Source organism: Ambystoma mexicanum, chromosome 1p (genome assembly GCF_040938575.1).
Source record: "Ambystoma mexicanum isolate Mex_15411 chromosome 1p, UKY_AmexF1_1, whole genome shotgun sequence".
Classification (NCBI taxonomy): Eukaryota; Metazoa; Chordata; class Amphibia; order Caudata; family Ambystomatidae; genus Ambystoma; species Ambystoma mexicanum.
The window spans coordinates 433142111-433165864 of NC_090921.1; the positions used below are offsets into that span (position 1 = coordinate 433142111).

General features: G+C 45.9%; 1 protein-coding gene across 1 annotated transcript in view; it reads left to right on the forward strand.

Annotated features, from left to right (window-relative positions):
• The window catches only part of IFI30 (IFI30 lysosomal thiol reductase), a 182399-nt gene extending 158875 nt beyond the window's left edge, over window positions 1–23524 (forward strand). The window contains exon 7 of the mRNA XM_069649254.1: window positions 22796–23524. Within this exon, the coding sequence (XP_069505355.1) occupies window positions 22796–22870 (75 nt within the window). The 3' untranslated portion in view covers window positions 22871–23524. The remainder of the gene's footprint in view (window positions 1–22795) is intronic.
• The last annotated feature ends 230 nt before the right edge of the window (window positions 23525–23754 follow it).

A 23754-nucleotide genomic window follows, 5' to 3' on the forward strand; every position in this document is an offset into this window, starting at 1 on the left:
GTTCACAAAGCTTTTTATAAAGTGGGCGCTGAATTTATTCAGTCTACGTTCTGCCCCTATGTTCCCTCAAGGGCACTTCAATCATTGTTAACCATCCAAGTCCCCCACATACAGTATTCTTGCATTGGTGGACGGTCCGTCTCCGTGGCTGCAGCCAAGGCTTGGAATTCTCTCCCCTTTGCTCTTCGTGGAATACACAATCACTTTTCTTTCTGCCGTGCCTTGAAGACTCTTCTGTTTAAATTTTCTTGGTTTGCGCCCTGATGCCCTCGGGTGGCTGGTGCACTTTACAAGTTTCTATAACATAACATAACTCACGCTGGAGAAATAATAATTAACGTATTAACTTGCCATTTATTTAGCAATGAGTAGATAGTTACAAGTTATACGTCACATAGAGCACAATCTTACATTCCCTGGACACTACACCAGGGAACCGTTTGACTTAACGACTGGCCTCTTTCTCGTGGACTGGCCTCAATGATCTGTCCCAACACCCCTGTGCACACTCTCTCTCTCTCCTCCTCTCTGGTCAGCCCACAGCTCAAATGCAGTAATGTTAGGAAACACAGCAAGGAGAAAACTGTCAAACCCAAGGGACTTGCATGATCACAAAGGAAGCCCATTGGAGAGTCCGCCACGTCCATGTGTGTGCACACTTTATCTGGTGTGCCTGTCACTCAATGTGACATAAACTTTCTAGAACCTTTCCAGTGTCAAAACATGCTTTTGGTGGAAATTACCAGTCTGCGCCTGTCCCCCTTCGCACTCCATCCCACCTAGAGGGCTGGGAAGCGCTTCACTGGAATGTATGTTTATCAATGTTCAAGGTCAGTCTGTACCCTATCATACCATTTTGTGTCTGTTTACCATCGAAACGTGAAGCATCGCTTGCAAAAGCTAAATATTTCAGTAGAAGCTGAAGTCAGCAACACAGACTGTTCATGTAGGACTCGCAGAATAAAGCAGTTAACCCTTAGTGAGCATTTCATGCAGTCTGCTGCATGCGACGATGCTGATGGAGATGTGCTCGCGCATGGCAGACTCAGGCAAAGTATGTGGAGCAGAGCAAAGTATTGGAGTGCGACTTCAAGATAGGGAGTCGCTGTTTGGGAGGTGGGGGGGTGTCGGTGAGGGAAGTAGCCAGTAATGAAGGCTTCTGTCTACCACAGCAAGAAGCCTCCTTCACAACAAGGAAAAAAATGAATAAAGCTAAAGCACCAAAAACATTTATACCAAGCATTCTATATGAGAGCATTGAAGCAGCAGCGTATGTGGATGGCATGGAAAGCCCCCAAGCCACAAAAACAAAATTACCAGCAGCAAAACAAAGTGGATACAAAGTGTGTGAGAAGGACAAGTCAAATCTATTGTCCCCCCAGAACAAAGAACCAATGGGTTTTCCAGAAAAGAGCCTCGCACAGTGCAACACTCAAAAATCATCTAATGTCGAGGCACATGAAAAAATAAATGCAAGAACAAATTTAATTAATGGGCTAAGTGGCCCTATAAAACAAGTTCCTATGCGGAAACCCAAACCGCGTGCCTCATCCCTTTCTGGAATAAAAACCATAAGATGGCACTTTAAAAAGAAAGACTTACTTGCTCATCAAAAAGATCATACTTTGGGAACCAGGGTCATGGACTCCAAACAGCAGCAAACTGAAATGGAAATGTCAGATCATGACCTTATTCTAGCTTCGGGCCAATGTGAGCAAATAATGTCTCAGGATGAACAGCCCGAAATGGAAAAAGTGGTTCTACCAATATTCTTTATTTTTTTTTATAAGACATTTTTTATTTATCAATTAGTCATAACATAGTCAAGACAACCAAAACCAAGGGAGAGGAACAAAGAAAGAGGAGGCAACAACATCAAAAGAGGCCGACACAGCCCGTTAAGCAGTAGTAATAGTAAGTCTTAGATCATCATTCTTACGGAACAGAACTACAATTCACAGTGTAGATGTTCTAATTAGCGTCCCCAGGTCAATATCTCCCAGTGCCTTTCAATGTCTTTCAGGGCCCTCCCTCCTCCCACGCCGCCCATATTTTAGAGGCCTTGTTAGGACAGCCCCTTGCGTTATAGATCCGTCTTTCGAGCATAGCACATGTGTCCATGTCCAGCGCCCACTGCTCCATTGTCGGAGACTCCGGTACACCCCATTTCTGTGCAATGTTTCGCTTCATTAGGGCGACCGCTGTGTGCAGTAACAATTCTTCCCATTTATTCAGTTCGTGCTCCCCTGGCACTCCCAGGAGCAGGACCTTCGGGTCAAGTTCAATTGTTTTGGAGAGTATCCGGGCCAATTCCCGACAGCAGGCCTCCCAGAAAGTTTGGATGCGGGGGCAGGACCACAGAATATGGAAGAAGGTCCCCTCCTCGCCCCCACACCTGAGACAGTTCGGGTTTGTTGCTTTCTTCCACCCAAACAGTGCAGTTCTAGGGTAGTACACTCTGTGCAGTATTTTGAGTTGCACCAGTCTGAGTCTCGAGGAGATGGCAGTTTCCCGTGGGTGCATCAATACCCGTATCCAGTCCTCAGGGTCGATATCCCCTACATCTGTTTCCCACTTGGCTTTTAGACTGGTCAATTCAGGGGTCGCGAAGGATGTGATGGCATTATAAAGGATGGATGTGCATTTGGAGGGGATAAATTCGGGAAAAATGTTGCGTTCTATGGGTGAGTACTCCGGGGTGTTGTCTTCTGTCGCTATGTGGACTCTTAGGGCGTGGGATATTTGCATGTGATGGTATCTTTCAGTGTCCGGGAGCTGAAATCTGTGTTGTAGGTCCGCAAACGGGGCAAGGTTCCCGTCTTTCAGGACATCCCCCACTTTCTGAATCCCTGCTCTCACCCAGGATGTCCAAGGTTCAAACCTCGCAATTTCTCTCAGGTTGGCGTTTCGCCATAGGGGCTGCGCCGCTGATATCTTGTTTCCCCATCCCACAAACTTATGTACGTTCTTCCAGATGGTGGTAATCTGTGCTCTTGTTGTTGGTGGGGATGGTCTAGGGGGGGGCTTGGTACAGTAGCTGTATTGGGTCGTTGTCGTGCATGGCAGACACATCGGCTTTGATATGGGGTAGTTCCCGGTCCCCGTGTAGTAGGTCATTGATCACCGCTGTGAGGCTCAATAGTAGGTTTGAAGGTGGGGCACACCGATCCCACCCTCCCATACCGACCTTTGAAGTGTGGCCAGTGCTATGCGCGCCTGTCCTCCGACCCACAAGAGCTGCCTAAGGAGGGATTCCACCCGGTCAAATTCAGCCCCCGAGATCTGCAAAGGGGTGTTTTGAAGGACGTAGAGGAATCGCGGGAGGGCCAACATTTTGAAGAGAGCGGCTCTGCCCATAAGGGTCAGGGGGAGAAGCTTCCAATGTTGTACGTCGTTAGAGAATCGGTCCAAGATTGGTTGGAGATTATGCTTGCTATAACTAGTTAGGTCCGTCGTTATCCAGATCCCGAGATATCGGAAGCCAAGTTGTTCTATTTGGTATGGGCATTCCCTCGGGTCGAGCTGTCCCCCTCCCTTCACCAGGAAGAAAACAGATTTCTTCCAGTTGATCCTTAGACCGCTAAATTCCCCATACTGGACAAGAATCTGGGTCACTATGGGGCAGGTTTGGGTGGGGTCTCCCAAGTATATCAGGAGGTCGTCAGCGTATAGGGATATCCGATCTTCATGATCCTCTGGCCATTTGAATCCCACCCAGGATGTGCTCTGGCGAAGCCATATGGCCAATGGCTCTATCGCCAGAGCGAAAAGAAGGGGCGGTGGGGGCATCCCTGTCGTGTGCCCCTGCCCAGTCGGAAGGGGCGAGATGTCCACCCGTTCACCTTGACTTCCGCCCAGATGTTTGTGTATAGCAGCTTCACCCATCCCCAAAGCCCATCCGTGCCATGATCTCCCAGAGGCCATCCCATCGGACCGAGTCGAAGGCCTTCTCGAAGTCGATTGCCAGAAGAGTACGCGGATTATCAATGATAGGGGCCCTCTCTAACGCTAAGTGAAGTCGGCGCAAGTTCATCCTGGTCGATTTGTGTGGCATAAAGCCACATTGGTCCGGGTGTATAAGTGTATCAGCCACCGGTTGTAACCTGTTGGCCAGGACCTTGGCGAGGACTTTAGCCTCGCCATTGATCAGCGAGATTGGCCTGTAGGAGGCACACTGCTCCTGGGGTTTGCCAGGTTTAGGGATGACAACGATGGTAGCCTTACACAGGTCCTGCGGGAGAGCGCCTTGTTCCCGGGCCGTAAGTAGCATTTTATGGAGGGAAGATGCTATGTTGATTCCCCCCACTTTCTGCCAAGTTTCGACTGGGAACCCGTTCGGGCCTGGTGTTTTCCCTGTCTGTAATTGAGCTAGTGCTTCAGCCACCTCAGTCTCCGAGAGGGCAGAGTCCAAGCGCGCTTTTTGTTGCACAGAGAGAGTTGGAAATATTATGTCGTTTAGGAGGGTTGGGTCCAGCCGCGAGGTCGGGGCCGGTAAAGCGCTTCATAAAATTGGGCAAAGGCTTCAGCTATCTCTGCGTCCGACTGGAACCTCTCACCCCGTGGGCTGACAATCTCGCGAACACATCGTTGACCCTCGTCCCTCCTCTCCAACCAAGCTAGCAAACGACCAGCCTTGTCTCCATGCTCATACATTCTGGCTCTGGAGTCCCAATGGGCTTGTTTGGCGTTGTCTAGTGAGAGGTTACGGAGCCGCTCAGTGGCACGTTTAAGGGAGAGTTGGGTCTGCGGGGATGGGTCAAGGATGTGTTTGTTCTCACATTGGGTCAGTTCATTTTCCGCCTTCGTTATGTCCCGGAGTCTCTCCCGCCTTCTATTTGCCACCCAGGAGATTAAGGCACCCCGCAAAACGGACTTATAGGCCTCCCAGATCACCACCGGATCTTGTTCTCCGTTATCGTTAATTTCGAAGTACTCGGTGGAGACTTCAGTGAGGTGGTCAACAAGCTCAGGGAAACCCAGGTAGTAGGTGTTAAGTCGCCATGTCCTAGGGGGGGAAGCGCCTTGTGCGCGAATCTCCACGAGTAGAGGCGAATGGTCTGAGATGCCCCGGGGAAGGAAATCCGCCGCAAGTATCCTGTGGAGGTCCGTGTGTGGGACAAAAAGATAGTCGATCCTGGAAAGGGAGCCGTGGGCACCGGAGTGGAAGGAGTACCCCCTAACGTCCGGGTGCAACTTTCGCCATACATCACCCAAGCCCAAGGCAAACGCAAAGTTAGATAGTCTCGTGGGGGTGTCCAGGGTTGCGTTGTCTGAGATGTGTACGGTCAGTGGAATTGCACATGACATCATTAAAGTCTCCCCCCAGAAACAGCTTGTCAGGTTGGTGTTTACCTATGAGGGCAGTTAACTCGTCCAGCAGCTCCTGCCCCAGTCCGGGAGGGAAGTACACCGAGACGAAGGCGACCCTCTCACTCCACAACGTACCAAGGATCAGTATGTAACGACCTCGTGGGTCTTGTTCCGGCATTGGAGGGTGAAAGGAATACGTTTGTGTATGAGTATGAGAGTACCCCTAGATCCCCTCGTGTATCCCGCGTGGAAAGCAGACCTGTAGTTAGTGCGTTGAAAGTAAGAACAGTTCGGACCCGCTAGGTGTGTTTCGGATAGCAGGGCCACATCAGGGGAGTGTCTACTGAGTATTTGTTTAATCAAGCGCCTCTTGATCGGAGAGCCCATCCCGTTTACGTTCCAGGTGAGCACCTTGAGGGACTTGGGGCGTTCAGTCGGGATCGACTGGGGTTGTGAGGGTGCCATCCAGAGACTGGAGTAAATAGTTGGACAGGTATTTTACGAGCAAGGTGTCTCTGCCAATGGTGATATACTGTGGTGTGTGTCTGAAGTGCCGAATATTGTGTTGCCTGGATCGTCTGTGTCCTCGTCCTATCCTGAACCTCAACATATTCCGGAGCCCGCGGGGACGCGGTGCTCCTAGGGTAACAAAGAACTTATTAGAACATTCCCTTCCCTCCCCCTCCCCATACTCCACCTCAACACGAAGTACCTGTAGCCCCAACATCATAACCCTCAACACGTGTAAGGTGTCAGCCTTACAAACCCTTATTCACAATAAAGCTAAAGAGATTAAAAATTGGAAATTGGCAGGGGGGGGGGCCCTGTTGCCTTTACCCGGTGCGATGGAGATATGCCCCCGCAGGCCACATTATTAATGACATAGACGATTTACAGTAGCCTGGCGGCGCACCCGAGCCTTCTGTAACAACAGTTTGGAGTGCCCCCGCACGTGGGGCCAGACCCATCCGCAAGAAACAGTCATGTTCAGTCTCCAGCCTCCGCCTGCCGATTCGGCGAGGGTGGCCTGTCCGGATCCCGAGGATGATCCGGCGGCGGCCTAGGATTTCTGCCCCTGTTGGCTCGATGCGCCGACCAGTCCCCCTCAATGTGTTGCTCTGCCCATCGCCAGGCCTCCTTCGGGTCATTAAAGTGGACCGTTGTGCCCTTGTGATATATTTTCAGCTGGGCTGGGAAGAGCAGGCCATACTTGACTCCCATCCCTTGGAGCTGCCTTTTAAGTCTTTCAAAGGATTGCCTTGCCTTCTGGACCTCCCGCGGATAGTCCGGGAAGAAGGCGATCTTGGAGCCATTAAAGGTGGTCGTACCCTTGGTTCGTGCAAGGTGCAGCAGCGTGTCTCGGTCCCGATAGTTTAGTAGTCTTGCTATCACCATGCGCGGCGGAGCTCCAGGCACTGGTCTGCCAGTGGGCATTCAGTGTGCTCTCTCTATCGAGAAGAATTTGGAAAAGGATCGCTGATCGAAGAGGTCCATCAGCCACTGTTCCAGAAAAAGTTCCATACAGGGACCTTCGGCCTTCTCGGGGATACCGAGAATTCGAATGTTGTTGCGCCTGGATCTGCCCTCTCCCTCCTCAACTCTGGCTTCCAGAGTTTTAAGTTTGGCAGAGACTCCTTGAAGTTCTTGCTGTATTGCGTTCATCCCATCCTCCGTATTGGAAATACGCTGTTCCGCCTCGCCCGTTCGTGCCGACAGTTTCTGCAGATCGTGTCGGAGGAGGGACATATCCAGGCTGATTCCATCCATCTTCTGCTCCATCGACGAGCGGGAGTCTGCTATGGCTGCCATGACGTCTCTTAGGGAGAGCCCAGGTGCTGAGTCCACTTCTACCGACAGTAACGGTTGAATATCAGGAGATTGCGAAGGAGGCATCGTATATTGGTCGATTCTGTTTTGCGTAGTGGGCCTTCTAATTTTGTCTTTCCCCATGGCCGCCGTCAGGCCCCGTATCTTGGGTACAATCCTATTACGCAAGAGCCCAGCCCCACCGAGGAGTCACACAGGACGGTAAGCTTTGCCGGCGCCCTGTGGGTTTAGGCACAGAGCCAGATGGTGAGCCCGTGATAGTGGCCGTGTAGGCCCAGCCGCCGGACGCTGGGATTTTTGCTGTGATGTGCCGGGGGTGTTCGCCAGTTCCAACAGCCCCTGAAGTGGTCACTCGAGGGGGGGCCCTCACCGGCAGGGCCACCTGCGCCGCGCACGGGTCTCCGTAGCGGCGCTCTGCTCTGTTGTTCTGTCGTTCGCACCCGTCCCTCCTGGTCCGGGCGGAGCAGGGCCGGCGGTCCCCTCTCTCAGATTCCTCCAGGAACCTCGCTCCGCCTTCGTTGCGGTCGCCGCTGGATGTGCGGATGCACCGCTCCCCACTCAGCGCGCGCCCGATGGTCCGGCGGCCATCTTGGTTCGTCCTCGAGCCGAAATGGCGTAACTTTCCCTCGCTCCTGGTGCCGAAGCCCCTGCGAGTTTCGGGCTGGGATTCGCCACAGATGTGCCCCTGGGTGTCAGACACCGGGGGTCTTGCTTTGGGGGTCACCAGATATTTCCAGGTGGTCGTTTAAACAGGATGTTAGGCTGCGGCCGCGGGAGCTCCGAAGGCACACGTCTACTGCATCGCGCATTCCTCTACCAATATTCTTAATGACAAAATAATCATACAGACCGAAGGAATTAAAAACGTGACCACAAGAAATGCAGCTTTTAAACAGCAGAAACAAGCTGATAAATTGGAGGAAGCTCAAAGGACATCTATAAATGAACCTATAAACTCCTCAACTCCGCAGACAGTACGAACAAAAAGGCAACATGGAGAGGTGGAAGGAAATAAATCTACTGCATTTATGGACCAGGAAAAAAGAAAAATAAATGAAAAAAAAATGTCACGAGTGCAGAAGAGGTAGTGAATAAAAAAATCACTACAGAACTGCAAGACGATGTCTTTCTTCCATCACAAATGATCAATGAAGACGTACCCCAAGAAATAAGTAGTAGCACGATTTCAGCCACACAGCAGGATGACGAAGAACACGTCGTGCTAAACCCCAATAGTTTGGAAGTGAAAGAAAAGGATCTTGGAAGAGAACAAGTTCCGTCACAAAACCCATGGCCATCAATAGACATCTGCACAAACATGCAAGCAGCTGTAGGGTCAATGATGACGATAGCTCTTGCACCATATTTTAAGCTATACGAGGCACTACATGAAAATTGTAAGGATCAAGCATTCGTAATGGCTCAAATCGAAACCAAATTAACAAAGGTGGAAAAACAGATTGAGGCAGGTAAAGAAAGGAAGATACAAGAAAAAGAGTCAGAAAAAGACATAATCAAGACTTTAAATGACCTAATTGAAGAGGCGCGGCAAGATAAGAGATCCTTTTTGCACTGTTCCAGTAATACCATCAAGCTACTTAAATCAGAGAGCCAAAAAAATCACATCCAATCTGAGAACAAAAGTACCCTAACAGAAAAATTGGAAACAACCCTAAGGTCGAGTGAGGAACAAAAAAGGGTAAATGTGACAGACTTGCGGAGTAGAAAAACCGAAACAGCAAGCTCTTGTGTGATAGATCAAATGGATAGTCGAAATTTGCCAATAGGCAATCGAAGAACTGAAAGAAACTTGGAAGATGCCGTGAACAATGGCCAAATGGTACAGACCTCACAACATAATGATGGCCAAAACCAGCATAATGGTATCTATCCATTATTCTCGATCGAAAACATAAAAGAATTAAAACGACCAGACAAGGCCAACAAATCAAAGGATGAGTCAGGAAAAGAATACAAAAGACAGAAAGAAGTCATAGAAAAATCTGACAAAAAGTCTAAAAATATGCCAAACCAAAAAAAATTAACTTACGAAGGAACACAGCAATTCATCAGAAATATAAAGCCTATAGGACAAGAGACACCGAATCCTACTCAACAAGTGCAAATAATGAAAAAAAGGGAAGATCCAACACAAACAAAAAACCAAGATCGAGAATACATCAAAGATGTGGAACTAGAGAGTACTTTAGAAAGTTCCTTAAATGAGTCAAATAGGCAAGAATCCTTACTACTCCTATCAGTATACGAAAATGAAAGCTCGCAAGAGTCAATGGAGGACAGTGAAGTGCCTGGAAACAAAGAAAACAAATCACCGGTAAATCCAAAAGACCCGGCCTCGCCCTTTCAAACTCTGCATGAAAAAAGAATGCAAATTGAAAAGAAAAAGGATCAGGAAAAAAAGCAACAACATTTGCTTAGCGCCATGATTGAACAATCTAGCAAAGGACGAGTAAGAAAGAGCACAAATGAAAATAAGAGCTCAGGACCGAAAAGCTCCTACGATCACGATGAAACAAAAGATAGAAGGAGCGATAAGAACAAACTAGAGCCCTTCAACAACCAAACCCATTTATACAAACTAAGAATAGAGAGAGTCCTAAGAGCAAAGGATAGCTTGATCTTAAATAGATCAAATCTAATGAAACTTCTGCATAACGTCCCACAACTGAGAGTCATTGAACCGAAAGATATAAAAATTGTAGAATTCCTGAATGAAGAACATTCGGACAGAATATGCATACATTTAAAATCAAAGGCGGTCATGAACTCAATATGGCAAGCAGCAGACGACCTTCGAGTACTGGGCTTTGATGTCAAAACAGAAAATCAACAACAGAGTGAAAAAGATCAAAAAAAGAACATACAAAAGAAAAAAAACTCTGAAGAGCCAAAACAGGCCCACGGAGACCAAAGTGAAGATGAAGTGGATTATAGACCAATACGGTTCTCTCCAACAGTTTTACGGGGCCCAAATGCTCTTCGGATGAAAATCAAAGGAAATGAGAAATTGAATCTGGCCTCCGAATCGAACATTGAGCATGCCATTGAAACAAAAATTGATACAGAAAGCTCATGGGGATGGCTAGCAGAAACACTGGTTACAAAAACAAAAGAAACAAAAAAATAGATCGAAGTCCAGGATTCCCGAAGAAAAACAAAATTTGCCTCCTGGAACACAAGAGGTTTTCATCATTTGGTTGAAAAAATTAACAACGAAATCTTGACCGCAGACATCAGTTGTATTCAAGAGTGTTGGCTACAAGAAAAACCATACTTACATGGAGCGACCTGCTACCTGAACAAAGCTCTCAAAGGAAAAAAAGGTAGACCTTCTGCAGGCCTCTTAACCATTATAAAGAACACGTACAATGGAAAGGTAATCCGTACGATTCAGCCATCCTCTCAGATACAAATAATAATTCTGCAACAAGAAACAGAAAGAAATGGCAACCCAAATGAAAGGGAGAAAACAAAAACTCTGATTATCTTTAACATGTATTGGAATGTCAAGGCCAAAGATGGACAAACTTTTCTGGACACGCTTACCAACTATCTAGATCAACTGAGATCAGAATACGACAACCCGGCACTAATTCTGTGTGGTGACCTTAACATCACCTGTGACAAAAACAAAAACAACCAGGCAAACAGGACGAGTCATAATCGGCAAAAACAATCGAGAACAAGAAAATGGCAAATGGAAATGGAGAACCATGACATCTTACAAGTGAATGGTAATGTCCAAGGAGATTTAGTAGGACAATCCACATGGGCATCATACAATTCAAACGCAACTCTGGACTACTTTTTCGTAGATCGAGAAACTTTTGGCACTATAATGTCTCTAAATATTCTACCAACAAAAAGTAGTGATCATAAAATTCTAATACTCACTTGCTTAGAGACAAATGAAATTGACACGGAAAAAAAGAATATTTGGCCAACTGAAGTTGATATAAATGAGGGTCGAAATAGACTGAGAATAACAACGAAAGTGATTCCTTTGCTAACCAAATCGATAAACAAATGGGAATCTACAACAGGAAAAGACGTTGAGTATGAAACTTGTCTTACCATCTTCAGAGTGGCCATCGCAACTAAAAGAAGAAACACAAAAAACAGGGTGCACCATTTTAATGCCGAAGTAGCGGAAAAAAAAGACAGCTAGCACGAGAATTAAGAGCCCTGAAAAAACAGAATACTGCTTGTGATGATATGGCAATAAAGAGTAAGGCCCTGAAAAAAGGGCATCGAAATTGGGTCAAATCCCATAGGGCGATACTGTTTCAAAAGGACTCTGAACAGATGCTTATGGCAACACGAAATAAAAATGCTAAATACCTATGGTCCTTGCTAAATCAAAAAGGAAATCGACAAGGTGAAGAACAACTTAATCCCATACATGAAAGCAAATGGGAACAATACTTTGAAGCAAAGTACAACTGTGAGCTTACAAATGATTTATCCCCCCCAAGTAACCAACAAGGAAAATGGCTGGGATATCAAATTTACGCAAAGCGAAATCCTAGCATTGATCATCAAAGCAAGCAGATCCAGAGCCCCAGTGCCAGATGGCCTGACAAATGAAATACTAAAGCAAGCACTGATGGTATGGGCAAACATGTGCTTTGTACTCTTCACAAGAATAATACAATCAATGTAGATTCCAGAATCTTGGACAACGTCAATCACTATTCTGATACACAAAAAAGGAGACAGAGCATGTCCAGAGAATTAACGTCCAATATCTCTTTTGGACGTCATAGGCAAACTCTTTGCCGGTATATTACTAAAAAGATTAAAGGAATGGATTCAAACCTCTGATAATTTCGATCATAGACAAGCAGGCTTCGTAGAAAACGTAGACTGTAGTCTAAATCTCCTCATTCTAAATTTACTAAAAGCAAAGACCCTCCAAGAAAACCAAAAACTCTTTATTGCTTCCATAGATATGGCGGCTGCTTTTGACAGTGTGGATCGACAAACTCTATGGGCCAAAATGACAGACAAAGGCTGCCCGAGAGACCTGATAGAAGCCATCAAAATCCTCCACACAAACACATCTATGCGTGTTAGATTGGATCGAAAGGGAAATCTAACAAAAGGCAATCGTAACAAAGTGTGGGCTCAAACAAGGATGCCCATTAGCGTCCATACTCTACAACTTTCATATCCTGGACGTTAAAGACTGTCTGGAACCACCAAGAGCTTGTTCTCGTAAAGTAGGAGAAACAAAAATATGTCATCTACTATATGCAGATGATCTCATAGTGTTGGACAAAACCCCAATTGGGCTACCGAGGAACCTGGAAGCCGTAAACATTCATTTGAAAGAAATCAAACAAAAAATTAATCCAGAAAAATCAGTCATAATGATAGTCGCAAAACCAAGTCCTACTTTGAGGAAAGTTTTCAAATGGCACATAGAGAATGAAGAAATAAAAATAGTGAAAGACACAAAATACCTAGGAGCAATTGTGAGTCCGAATTGGAGTGAGCAACCCTGGATTGATCATCTACAGAGAAAAATAGATCAACTAACATCACAGGCATTAATATTAAAAAGAAAGTTCTGCAAATTTTCCATTCTCTACCGATTGTAGAATTTTACAACGCTAAAGTAATCCCTACCGTAACATACGCGGGAGAAACGGCCTTGAGAATCCCGTGGGAAACGTGGGACAAACTTGAAGCCAGATTCTAGCGTAAATTGCTGAAAATCCCTATATGTGTACCAATAAGCATTATACGGCACGAGCTGGGATTATATTCTATGCAAGCTCGAATAGTCTGGAAAACATTGGCCACCTATAGAAAAATCTCAATAGAAGATTGTCCAAAACAGTATCAAATACTAAAGAAGGAAGGAGGAGGAATTCCCTTTTGGCCTTTGGACGAATGGAAACTAAAATGCAAGGAACTATTGCAAAACATGAACGTATCAATGAGTGCCCTATGTCAACATCCGAAGAGAGTAAAGGTTCTCCTGCTATCAATTGATTGGGCAGAAACAGAACGTGCGAGAGTGAATTCGAGTCATCATACCTTGTCCAAAAAGATAACTAGATGCCCACAGACACTGCCAGGATATCTACAAAAAAGCGCCAATCAGAAGCATAGAGACCTAATAATGCGCTTCCGTTTGGACATCCTAAGAACAAGGACAAACCTGGTCAGATATGGCCAGGCAAAAGAAAAGCTTTGTAGGTTATGCAACGACTCGACACCTAATCATGTTTTGCCAAGAGCTCACAACCGAAAGGGGGTGCCTATTACAACCAATACTGTCTCCAGCATGCGATCTAGATTCTGACCTATGGTGGTCAGCCCTATACGACAATCCAAATAGGAAAACTACTAAAGCCTTAGGGATTTTTCTTGAATCACTGCTAAAGAAACTTGAAATGGTGCAAAAACATAACGGAGAAAATTTGGTTAACACACAGCCAAACCTGGATCAAATCTGATGCAGAACTAAGAAAGAAACAAAACAATAGGTTTGGCTTGTGTATGTGGATGAGGGAAAAATGTGTTTATAAGCAAAAGTTTGTATTTTTTTACGCTGAAAGCTTTAAATAAAAAAAAAATAAAAAATAAATAGCTACCGATTATCACGAGAAGGCCAGCCAGCAGGGAGCTCAAAAACTGCCACCTGAAAAAGCTACATATCTTTTGTTGTTGGCAAGTGGCTGATGTGGGGGAACCAGTGTTAAAAGGCAACAAGGTGACAACACTTCTGTATTCCTCAAGGGAAGTGACAACCGGAAGGGCTCCAGCAAACGCAGCTTGCAAGGTGAGCACTGCAAAGCACACATTGTAAGCCCCAGAAAGTAAGTAATATATAAGGGTTTATATTCTTGTGTTCTAAGACTGCTGACTGGCAACACGGGGGCAGTAACTGAGGGCCCACCTGAGGCACGACACCCTTCATATGAAAGTGTTGAAGAACCCTGATGCCGTCCCTGAATCTGCGTATAGGAAATGGAATGGAATGGGACGGGTGCTAGGGATCCTCCATCTTGCAATCAGGCAGCCCGGTCATGGCAGCCACCTGATTCTGCGATGGCTCCCTCCTGGTGCTTGCCTGCACCCCTTGAACTGCGACTCATTCTCTTGCTGCCCTCCCTGTATCACTGATGTACGTTAGCTTTGGGTAAGCTTGCACTCGCGACTGCATTCCAAGCCACAAACCCTATTTGCATGCAAGTTTCTGTCTCTCGAAACGTGATTCATAGTGCAGTGTGTGGTAGAGATACCCACCAATAAAATGGCAAAACGTGTACAAAATTGGAACTGAACGCTACTGAATATTAAAATCAACCAATTTCAAGCACACAACGGCGTCCCTTATCTTTAGTGACTGAATATGGAGTACAAAAATGCCGACTCGTAAACACCTCATCCAGCGCCAAGGTCAAACAGGGTTCCAAACCAAATCTCGCACAATCATTTCTTTACCAATGTCTAGCGGCATGTCAACACTGCACAGAAGTTGGGAAGAAAGGGTGAGGCCCTTGTAGGTCCTTCATGTACCTCCTCTAGTGTCAGCATGACAGAGCGGGTAACCATCCCCGGCCCACAGGGTTCTTCTCACCCATTACCAGCTCTCAGGGATGGACTTCATCACAATCTCCATATTCAATCGGCCATGCACAGTGCCTGGACCACACTGGGAATAAACAGTGGCTAAATGATTGTTTTTAATGCCAAACGGTTAACACCCACAGATGCATCGCCCCATACTCAATGTAGCCTCATAAAAGGTTATTCTAGAGGACTGCACCAGATATGCACCACACCACACATTCATGACGCTGGCTATCACTCTATGATCTATAGATGATGTTCTTGACATGCAGGAACTCCACATGTGGATACCCAGTTGAACTGACAGTATGAGAAAATAATGTTGCAAAGAGGTTTTTTTTGTTATTTGTTTCTATGTCACCCCACGTCCACCAACTGGAGAATGGGTGAAAAGTACTTTTCATATGGCACGATACACATTGACACTGTGGGCTCCATTACATGTTGGGCGGTGCAGGTTAAATGCGGCGGTATTACTTTATACAAATGTATTACTGCACCGCTTAACTATGAGTTGGGTGGAAAGTTGGAGGTAAATCCGCCAACTTTCAGACCCATTTTCGGCGGAATTACCGCGCTGATAATTATGCCAAAAAATGCCCCCATTGAGTCCTATGGACTAAAAGAAAATGGGGACTTGCACCGCCACTTGTAATCTGGAAGTAATACTGCCGGACACAGTATTACCGTTTGGTGGTATCTAGATGGATTTACCACCCAGATAGCACCAAACTCGTAATCGGGCACTAAGTCCCTAATTTAGGTTAAGCTGAATGTAATGCAGACAAGGTATACTGCTACAAATGTTGTTTTATTTCATTGTATGTTGATTCAGGTTATGTTGCTGTATCTTACATTGTGCAAACTCACAATTTTCATGGCCTTTTTGGTCCTTAAAACATTCAAGAGATCGAGTGGGTTGAATTGATTGGGATGGGAAGTTAGGAGTATAGCGAGGGGAGCAAGTTTCTGTGGCTGCAGAGTTGTAGCAGTTTTTGGAGGGGATATCCTCCGGGGCGTAACCTGGGATGAGTTTGTTTGTAATCAAGTGTGAATTTGCGTGGTGATCCTGTCTCGTACATTTATGCCATCTGCTTTGAGGCTGTACTTAAGGGTGTGATTTGCATGGATATTTTCAGTGTTATTTTGGTGGAGGCATGTGGTGTAATTTAGGGTGGTAAGCTAAATGTTAGTTGGTAGATCATATAGGCTTTTGTCAAGCCTGTGACAGAGGGGCCTTACACCGGCCTATTCCATTAACTGGACCTGTGGTGTAAGATGCTTACACAGGTAGACCCCAGTATCGTATCACTTGCGCAGTTTATAGGGCAATTCTGTGCAATTTGTTTAGCTGCATAATCCTAGCTCTAAATGAGGCCCCGACTAACCACGTGCACTTGAGCTGAGACACTTCAACTCCCCCACATCTTTCCAAACTGTATCCATGTCCTCAGCCTGAGCTACCGCCTGTCTTTATTGCCTACCTCTTCCCCTCTCTTGTGACCCTGGGCTAGCCTGTCGTTCCAAACAACACTAACCACCCTCCTTACGTGATAATAATTCTTTGGCTTCAACCAACCATCATTTAACCAACCGTGTCCCTGGCACCAGAAAAAGACTCAGCATGGGTGTTCTTTCTGCCTCACCCACCCTATTAACTTCCTATTTACATCTTTGTTTAATTATTTAATCACATTTCTTTTTCAAACACTCGGCATTCCGAATCCTGACTTCCAGACATAAAATACCCTGCTGAAAACCCAGTCTTTTACTCCTCCTTCCTCCATAATGTACCCTCATTTGCTTACCTCCAGCCCCCCTTTCAAATTGCACACAATGCCACTATAAACCTTCCTGTGCCCTTCCCTCTACCTGTTTATATCGTCCCTACCCAACTCCATCCTTGAAAGCCAAAACCTCTTTGTAACTTGTCTAAACAATTGACCTCGGACCACCATGGCCACCCTACCTCTATACACAATCATAATAGCCATCATCCCCTTCCATCCCCACCAACTAAACTCACCTTGGAAAACACTATACTCAAACTGCAATAAAACCTTTACACCCCTACATCAATAGACATCCTATATAAAGCAACCATTCCCTTATTCTCTTTTTCAGAACACCACCTCCTGCCGTATATGTGAAAGAAAAGACAAATTAAGCACCAAAACCAATTGAACTCGGACCACCTTAATGCACTCTGCTACTCCTCCTGTTCCCTAGGCTCGTCACTATAATCCTCACTTCTTTTTGCCCCATTTCTTCCTTGTACATCAAACCCTCCTCCTCACCAAATCCCCCCTCTGGCAATCCCCCACCCACCATAATGTAACCCCAACAAGATGCTCCCTTTTCTTGTGCCGCTCATGCTCGGCACAAAAAAAACACCTTTGTCCAACCCTTAACCTGATAAACCAGCACCTAATCTTAGTCCTTACGTGTCTGCTTAGTGTATCTCTTTATAATACTGCCCCCTTTCCAAAACCAATACCTTCTTTCACTTCTTTTGTTTTCTTACACCAACTACACCGTCCCAAAACATCCCCACAATTAGACCATCGTTAACCTGCACCAGCACCCCTGTGATGCACAACCCCCTGGACCCTACACCCTCAATCCCGTTCACCCCACTTCTCAACCTCTCCCCCTTTCCCTGATAAACCCCCCTTTCACTATTCCCTTCAACTCCTTTTGACCCCTCTAACCCACTTGATCCCCCGCATAAACTGTTCCTCAGCGCTGCAATATGCCCTTTGCCAGCACCTTGGACCCTTACACCTATATATTACTCACATTTTTTATATATGTGCCTCAACCTTCTGTCATTATTCCACATGTCCATTTACTCCTGTTTCTCCGATAAAGCCTGCCCACCAGCCTTCTGGTGTTCACCAAATCAATTTGTTCCGATCAAACATAACCTACCACCACTGCTAATCACTGGAATCCCTCGTAACCCCAGACCAATCACACCCGCAGTTGTTTACGGGCCAGCATATTGAACAGCATCTCATGGCCATCTACCAAACAATGCACTCCTCCATAGGTTCTCCCTTTTACTCACCCCAACAAAACCGATTGCTCCCTCGCACTATGCACCCTTCGTTATTGCTTCCCCACTGCACCAGGGGCCGTACCTGCACCCTCTCTCCATGCAGTTCATTGCACTCTCCCCAACTCCCGCCATAACTCCACAACCTCGCCCTTTGCCAATGCGCCCATGTGTTTGCCCTTGTAAATGCTTGCCCCTCGTTCTTTGCCATGCACCTGCTGCCCCTCCCCTCCCCCCATTGCACCAGTTGCCGTACCTGCACCCTCTGTCCTGGCAGTTTATCGTGTCTGTGCACTGCCTACAGTAACACTGCATTCCTCCTTCTTAGCCAATGCACCCCCATGCTCACCCTTGCACATGCCCCAATGCAGTCAACTGTTCCCCCACTGCAACAAGGGCTGTCCGTACACCCTGTAAGGAAGGCATTGTATCAACAGTAAGACAGACACAAGTGACCACAGTTCCGGGGTGTTTATTGAACTTCACAAAGGGTTTGAAAAACGCCTATCTAATCCTAAATCTACAGATGGGAGCAAGCTACGACCATCAAATAATAACGCAGTCCTTGTAGTAGTGTTGTGTCAAAATAAAAGGACTTATACTTATAAACCTATTGCCAATCCCTACCTCTAAAAACAAATAGTGTGGGAAATAATGTTACGAAAAAAAAATGATAGTCACAAAATGATATGTCACAATGTTTATGCCGTTGGCCTCCCTTCCCCAAGTTTTCTGCACCGGACAAGGCGGTACACTTGTGCTTAGCATAGTCTCTGGCTTCTTTAGCATAAAGATACAATACAAGGTATTAGCACAGTCTCTGGCTGCTTTCACACAAGGATACAGTTCAAAACATAAGCATCAGGGCCTTCAGTGTCCAAGTCGCTTTTCCTTTAAAAGTCTCTTCATTCAGAGAGCCTGGTGCCACAAACAAACAATGCCTTCTTTTCCTTTTTCAGATTGTCACAAGTACTCAAGTTCTTAGGCGATTCGCTTTTCACCTCGGATCCCCCTCAGCCGGGTTCAGATCCTTTCACCACAATGTTCGTACATTATTTAGGCATCTAATTCCTTCTAGGGTATTCTTTCTCAGGTGAACCGCAGTATAGCCCGGATCCCCATCAGTCGGGCTCAGATCTCGTATCCCCTCGGTCGGGCACAGATTCCTTTTAACATAATGATCATAACTTAGCACAAACTTCCTTTAACCAAAAGCTTTGTAGGCTGATCTCCTTCTGCTGGGCTCGGACCAACTTTCTATACGCTTTCATCAACTATCGAGGACTTTCGAATGTGCACTGGGTTGGTTTGCTTGACCCGTTGCAGAACTACTTTGATTTCACAATTCTTTATCACTCTTCACATTTGCCACCTTTAAGCTAGATACCTTATAGAGACTTTCGAATGACCACCCACGTGGTGCCGGACCACTCTGTTTACGGTATTGTATCTTTGCTTCAAGCTTCAATCACTCATCCGCTGATTAATTGTGTTCGCTTTGCTTGCCTCGTACTCTTCATGCACTGTTCTCTTCTCTTTTCATTATACAATGTTGCCGCTTGCAACCTTGACTTCAACACAAACCGGTCTGATATCAGTCTCCCCAACTCAACGGCTACGCTGACTTCACTGGCGCTGCTTTGTTGTAGGAGCCAAGTACCACAGTGGCACACAAATCTCCCCCCTTGACTATTGATGCACAATGCAGCGTTCTTCAGCTACGATTCCTGATCTTACGTTTCCTATTCTTGAAGGTTCCTGAAAGTAACAGTCTTTCGTTGAAAAGGTCAAGGGCACTTCCCTCCTTGCAATCCTCTTCGGTTTTGTCATCTTTTTACTTGTATTAAACTGCCATCTTGGAACTGCTGCTTCCTCACGTGGTTTGCCTCGCTCAGAATGTGCTCTCGTGCTCCTCCTTTTATCCATGTGGGGAAGTGTGATGGAAGTCAGGTGTGTGTAATGGTCAGGGATTGCCTGTCCCTGCCATACCATTGTATTAAGACATGTCAGGTTTACGTCTCAGGTGTTAGTCCATTTTCTCTCACAGTGAGCTGTCCGTGAGAAAGTGCTTGTGTGGGGAAAAGGGAGGGTTGCGTTCCTAAGAATCCTACCTGGTAGGATGGGGTAAAGCGGTTACAGGGAAGGGGATACTGCATCTCGCCATCCAGTTTCCCACTTCCAGTCCCTGAGGACCCCTCACCCAGGTGATCCTCCTGCACTGGTCCACCCCCAGGAACTGGATCCAAAAGCGATGTCCGTGTCATGGCCACCTGAATGACAGATCCCCGGGGACTAGCGGGTGAGACACCCCCACTCCATGTAGTTCAATCTGCACACCCTGTTACTTCACATAGCACCACTTCCCCCATGATCCCCAGTGTGACGCTCTGTTTCCGCCCCTTCACCAGCATGCACATCCTCTTCTATAGCCCCCTTTGAACTCCACCATTTTTCCTCACTAAAGATCCTTGAACCCCATCCTTTCCTTTCAACTTCTGTCCTTTTTTTATTTTTATTCTTTGTGTGAATCCAGCATCTCCATCCCTGTATCAAGAAATGTGTAACTCCCCACCTCTAAAATGCTCGACCCCCTCCCATTCACATTTCCTTCTCCCTATCCAACCTTTGCCTGTTAATTGACATTCTCTGCATCCCTGAACATCCCAGTTCCCCATTAATGTAAACTTTTTGTTTACCTGTATTCACCAATCTTAACTGTCACAAACCTTAACTGTCAATTCGACCAAACTTTCACTTAAGACAAACAAAATGCCCAATACAGATGACAAAACGTATTACTTGCCGCCGTTCCCAAACCCAAAAACTTCTTGACCTGATATGTACCTATCCCCCAATATTTTTCCTTGGTTGGTACCCTTACCACCACAATCACCAGTACCCCTCTTGCTGCCACCACACCATCGAAGGTTGCCTGCCACCTGCCCTCTGCCTCCTGACAACCCCCAGTCCTGTCTCAGGTGGGGCGACCATTATCTGGGCAGGAAAATGCATGGATCAGGCCTGCCAAATTGACGAGCTCTTGAACCACAAGGCCCAAAGAGGTCATGCCACCAAAACACCCCCTGCTGCTTGCTCTATCCTGGGCCTGGGCCCGATACCTCTTGCCCCCACAACCCTAGAGCATACCATCTCCTGTTATTATTTCCTTAACTACTGCACTTACCCGTACCCCTCGCCTTGGCACCAGGCCCCGCCATCAATTTAAAATAGAACCTAACACTAAACGCCCCCTCTTCGCCCCCACATGTCACTCCCTTCTTCTATATCATACCTTTCATCCACCTTCTTGGACCCCGAGCTCCCAAAGCCATTTCTTTTATTCTTATTACCCGTCCACTCCTGCTCCAACCTGGAATATCCTCTCTTCATTTCAAATTTCTTATCTCTTTTATTCTTATTTTTTACAACCTTTATTCAGCCAAAAGTACACTCCTCTTCCCAAAACAGCAATGCCGCTTCAGTTCAAGACTTTGCTCACCTCATTGCCCACTGGAGCACCCTTCCTATCACTTCCTCCGTACCGCGCCTTGTCACCCTATCTTACTCTGTCCCACCACACTGCTGCGAAATAAGGAAGAAACTGCTCTTCGCTCTGTCATAGCTTTGGGGCACACACCCATCATCGCTGCACCGCTGCCGGGGCGGCAACCAAACTCTCTCCCAACTTCTCTGCGGGTGACGGCGCTCATACCATCTCCCCATCATCGCTGCATCGCTGCCGGGGAGTGCCCAAACTCTCTCTCTGCTAATCTGCAGGTGACGGCGTTCCGGCCATCTCCGCACGCCGTGATATCTATTTCAGGTAATCCCCTCACCCTTGTGGCCAAAAACTGGGGCCATTATATTTTACATATGGTATTTATTGAAATAGCATTGTATATATGCATGGTGTCCAAATTTTATGAAAAGCGCGCACTTGAGTGGAATAGCACAAAGGAGGGCGAAAGGGAGGCGGGGGGGAGAAAAGGAGAAATTAAGAATTGGATTAGTTGATAAAGTCAACCTGAGTGGTCAGGGAGCCTATATAGTAGCCCCAAAGTAGCTTGATCTCAAGTTGGCTTACCAAATTATATTATCAAGCTTGGTAAATATGATGAGTGCCCTGTGGAGAGCTTCTGATAGTTGTTCTGTTGAATAGCAATCTAAGCGAAAAGGTTGAGGAGTTAGAATTGAAAGTTTAACTTGTTCTAGTCAAATAAGTATATGACAGGTGTGGTGATATGACAAAAGTGAATGTTCGTGGGCATGCTGCACGCTGTCATTTAGGATTGTTTGCCTGTTATTCACCCTGTTCAGTAAACTTGGATCATTCACCTCACCTCACTTACACCAAACACTGATCACTTGTTGGTTGTCACATTATAACCATTTTATTGTGCACAAATCTTGACATGCATGTAGAATATTGTCAATTATGGTATGGCTCAGTTATATCTCAGGTTTGATAAAGACCCTTGTGGGGCTGAAACACGTGTCGGCACCTTAAACACCAATAAAAACAGTAATGCAAACCAACCCTAAATATCATCGATTCTTCTCCCATGGGATTTAACAAAGAACCAAAAAGGTTTTCTTAGAATCTCAATACGAAGCACCGGTTTCTCTTGATTCCCACCACAACTTTTTCCTTAAAATTTATTATGAGTCACTATATCTGTGAACCTTCTCTAAACCATCAAAATTCACAGCACTCCGAAGCACTTTTTGCAATTAGTCCCAAATGCATATATAAATGTGTGGAGTTGACTAAACTTGCAGAATGCACCAATTTTCAATTTTTATCTTATAAAAGGTGATGCATCTATTTAGTAGTTCAACATTAGCTTCATGGAGTAACTTTTTTTTGCGATTGTGTTGACGATTGGGGTGCTGCCATCTCTAGAAAGGCTAATTACTATAGCTGCTCATTTTGCTCATGTTCCATGTTTTTTCTATTAAATATGAAATCTTGAAACTCTTTTTTTTCTGCAGGGGACAAAGCCAGATGCTTGTAAAACTGAAAAAGACCACATTCACATGAATATGGATGGAGTATGTCTGAACTAACCCACCAGATTCAGGCACAAGCCTGTCTAGGCCTCTCTGATATTTCATCAAAAGGAGGAGCTACACCGGAGTTCCCCCCACCATGTGCCAAAGAGATTACATTGCTTTAGCCCTTACTACCGCCCATGAACTTTGCCCATGCTGCGCTTCCCCTGTCGAACCCCTGATGCTATCTGTACGATATATAAGACTTCTCTTCCATACCAAGTGGTGACCTTTATCTAAAGAAAATGCTTGGGGCAGTGACATTTTGATCAAGGCTTGTCCTCGAGACTCACTAGTTACTCGTTATGTAGCCCTTCAGATGTTTTGAACTTCAAATCCCATTGGCCCTAGACAGCCTAGTCACTGCTGAAGGATCATTGGAAATGTAGTCCAAAACATCTGGAGGGCCAGATAGTGAGGAACCAGGTGAAACACTGCAACTCCCTGCATCTTCAGCCATCATTTTAGGTCCCTTATCCTCTATAGTTCAACCAATTAAAGGGTAGACATCCACTTGCCACAAGGCTCTCAAATTGACTGTTTTCATATTGAGCCTTTTGAACAATTTTAAGGATGCACTTGTTGAATGTAGAAAAGATTACTATTTTAATAATTTTGTAAAAAGAAATTCGAAATCCTTAATAAAAAGAGGTTATTATACATGTGAAATATGCCTGATCATTTTATTTGTCCATGCAAGTGTTGCACTTATTCTTCTGCAGGCATCTTATCCTGGGTGAGTTTGTGAGTTTTTCAAGTGTGTCATAAAATCAAACAGCCTGTGACACTCTTACAGTAGAATGAAAGTTTGCAAGTCTTGCTGGATTTACACAACTCATGGTCTGCCAAGGCTGTACACAGGCACATGCCTGCATGGACGTTAGAGGAGATGTAGCTGC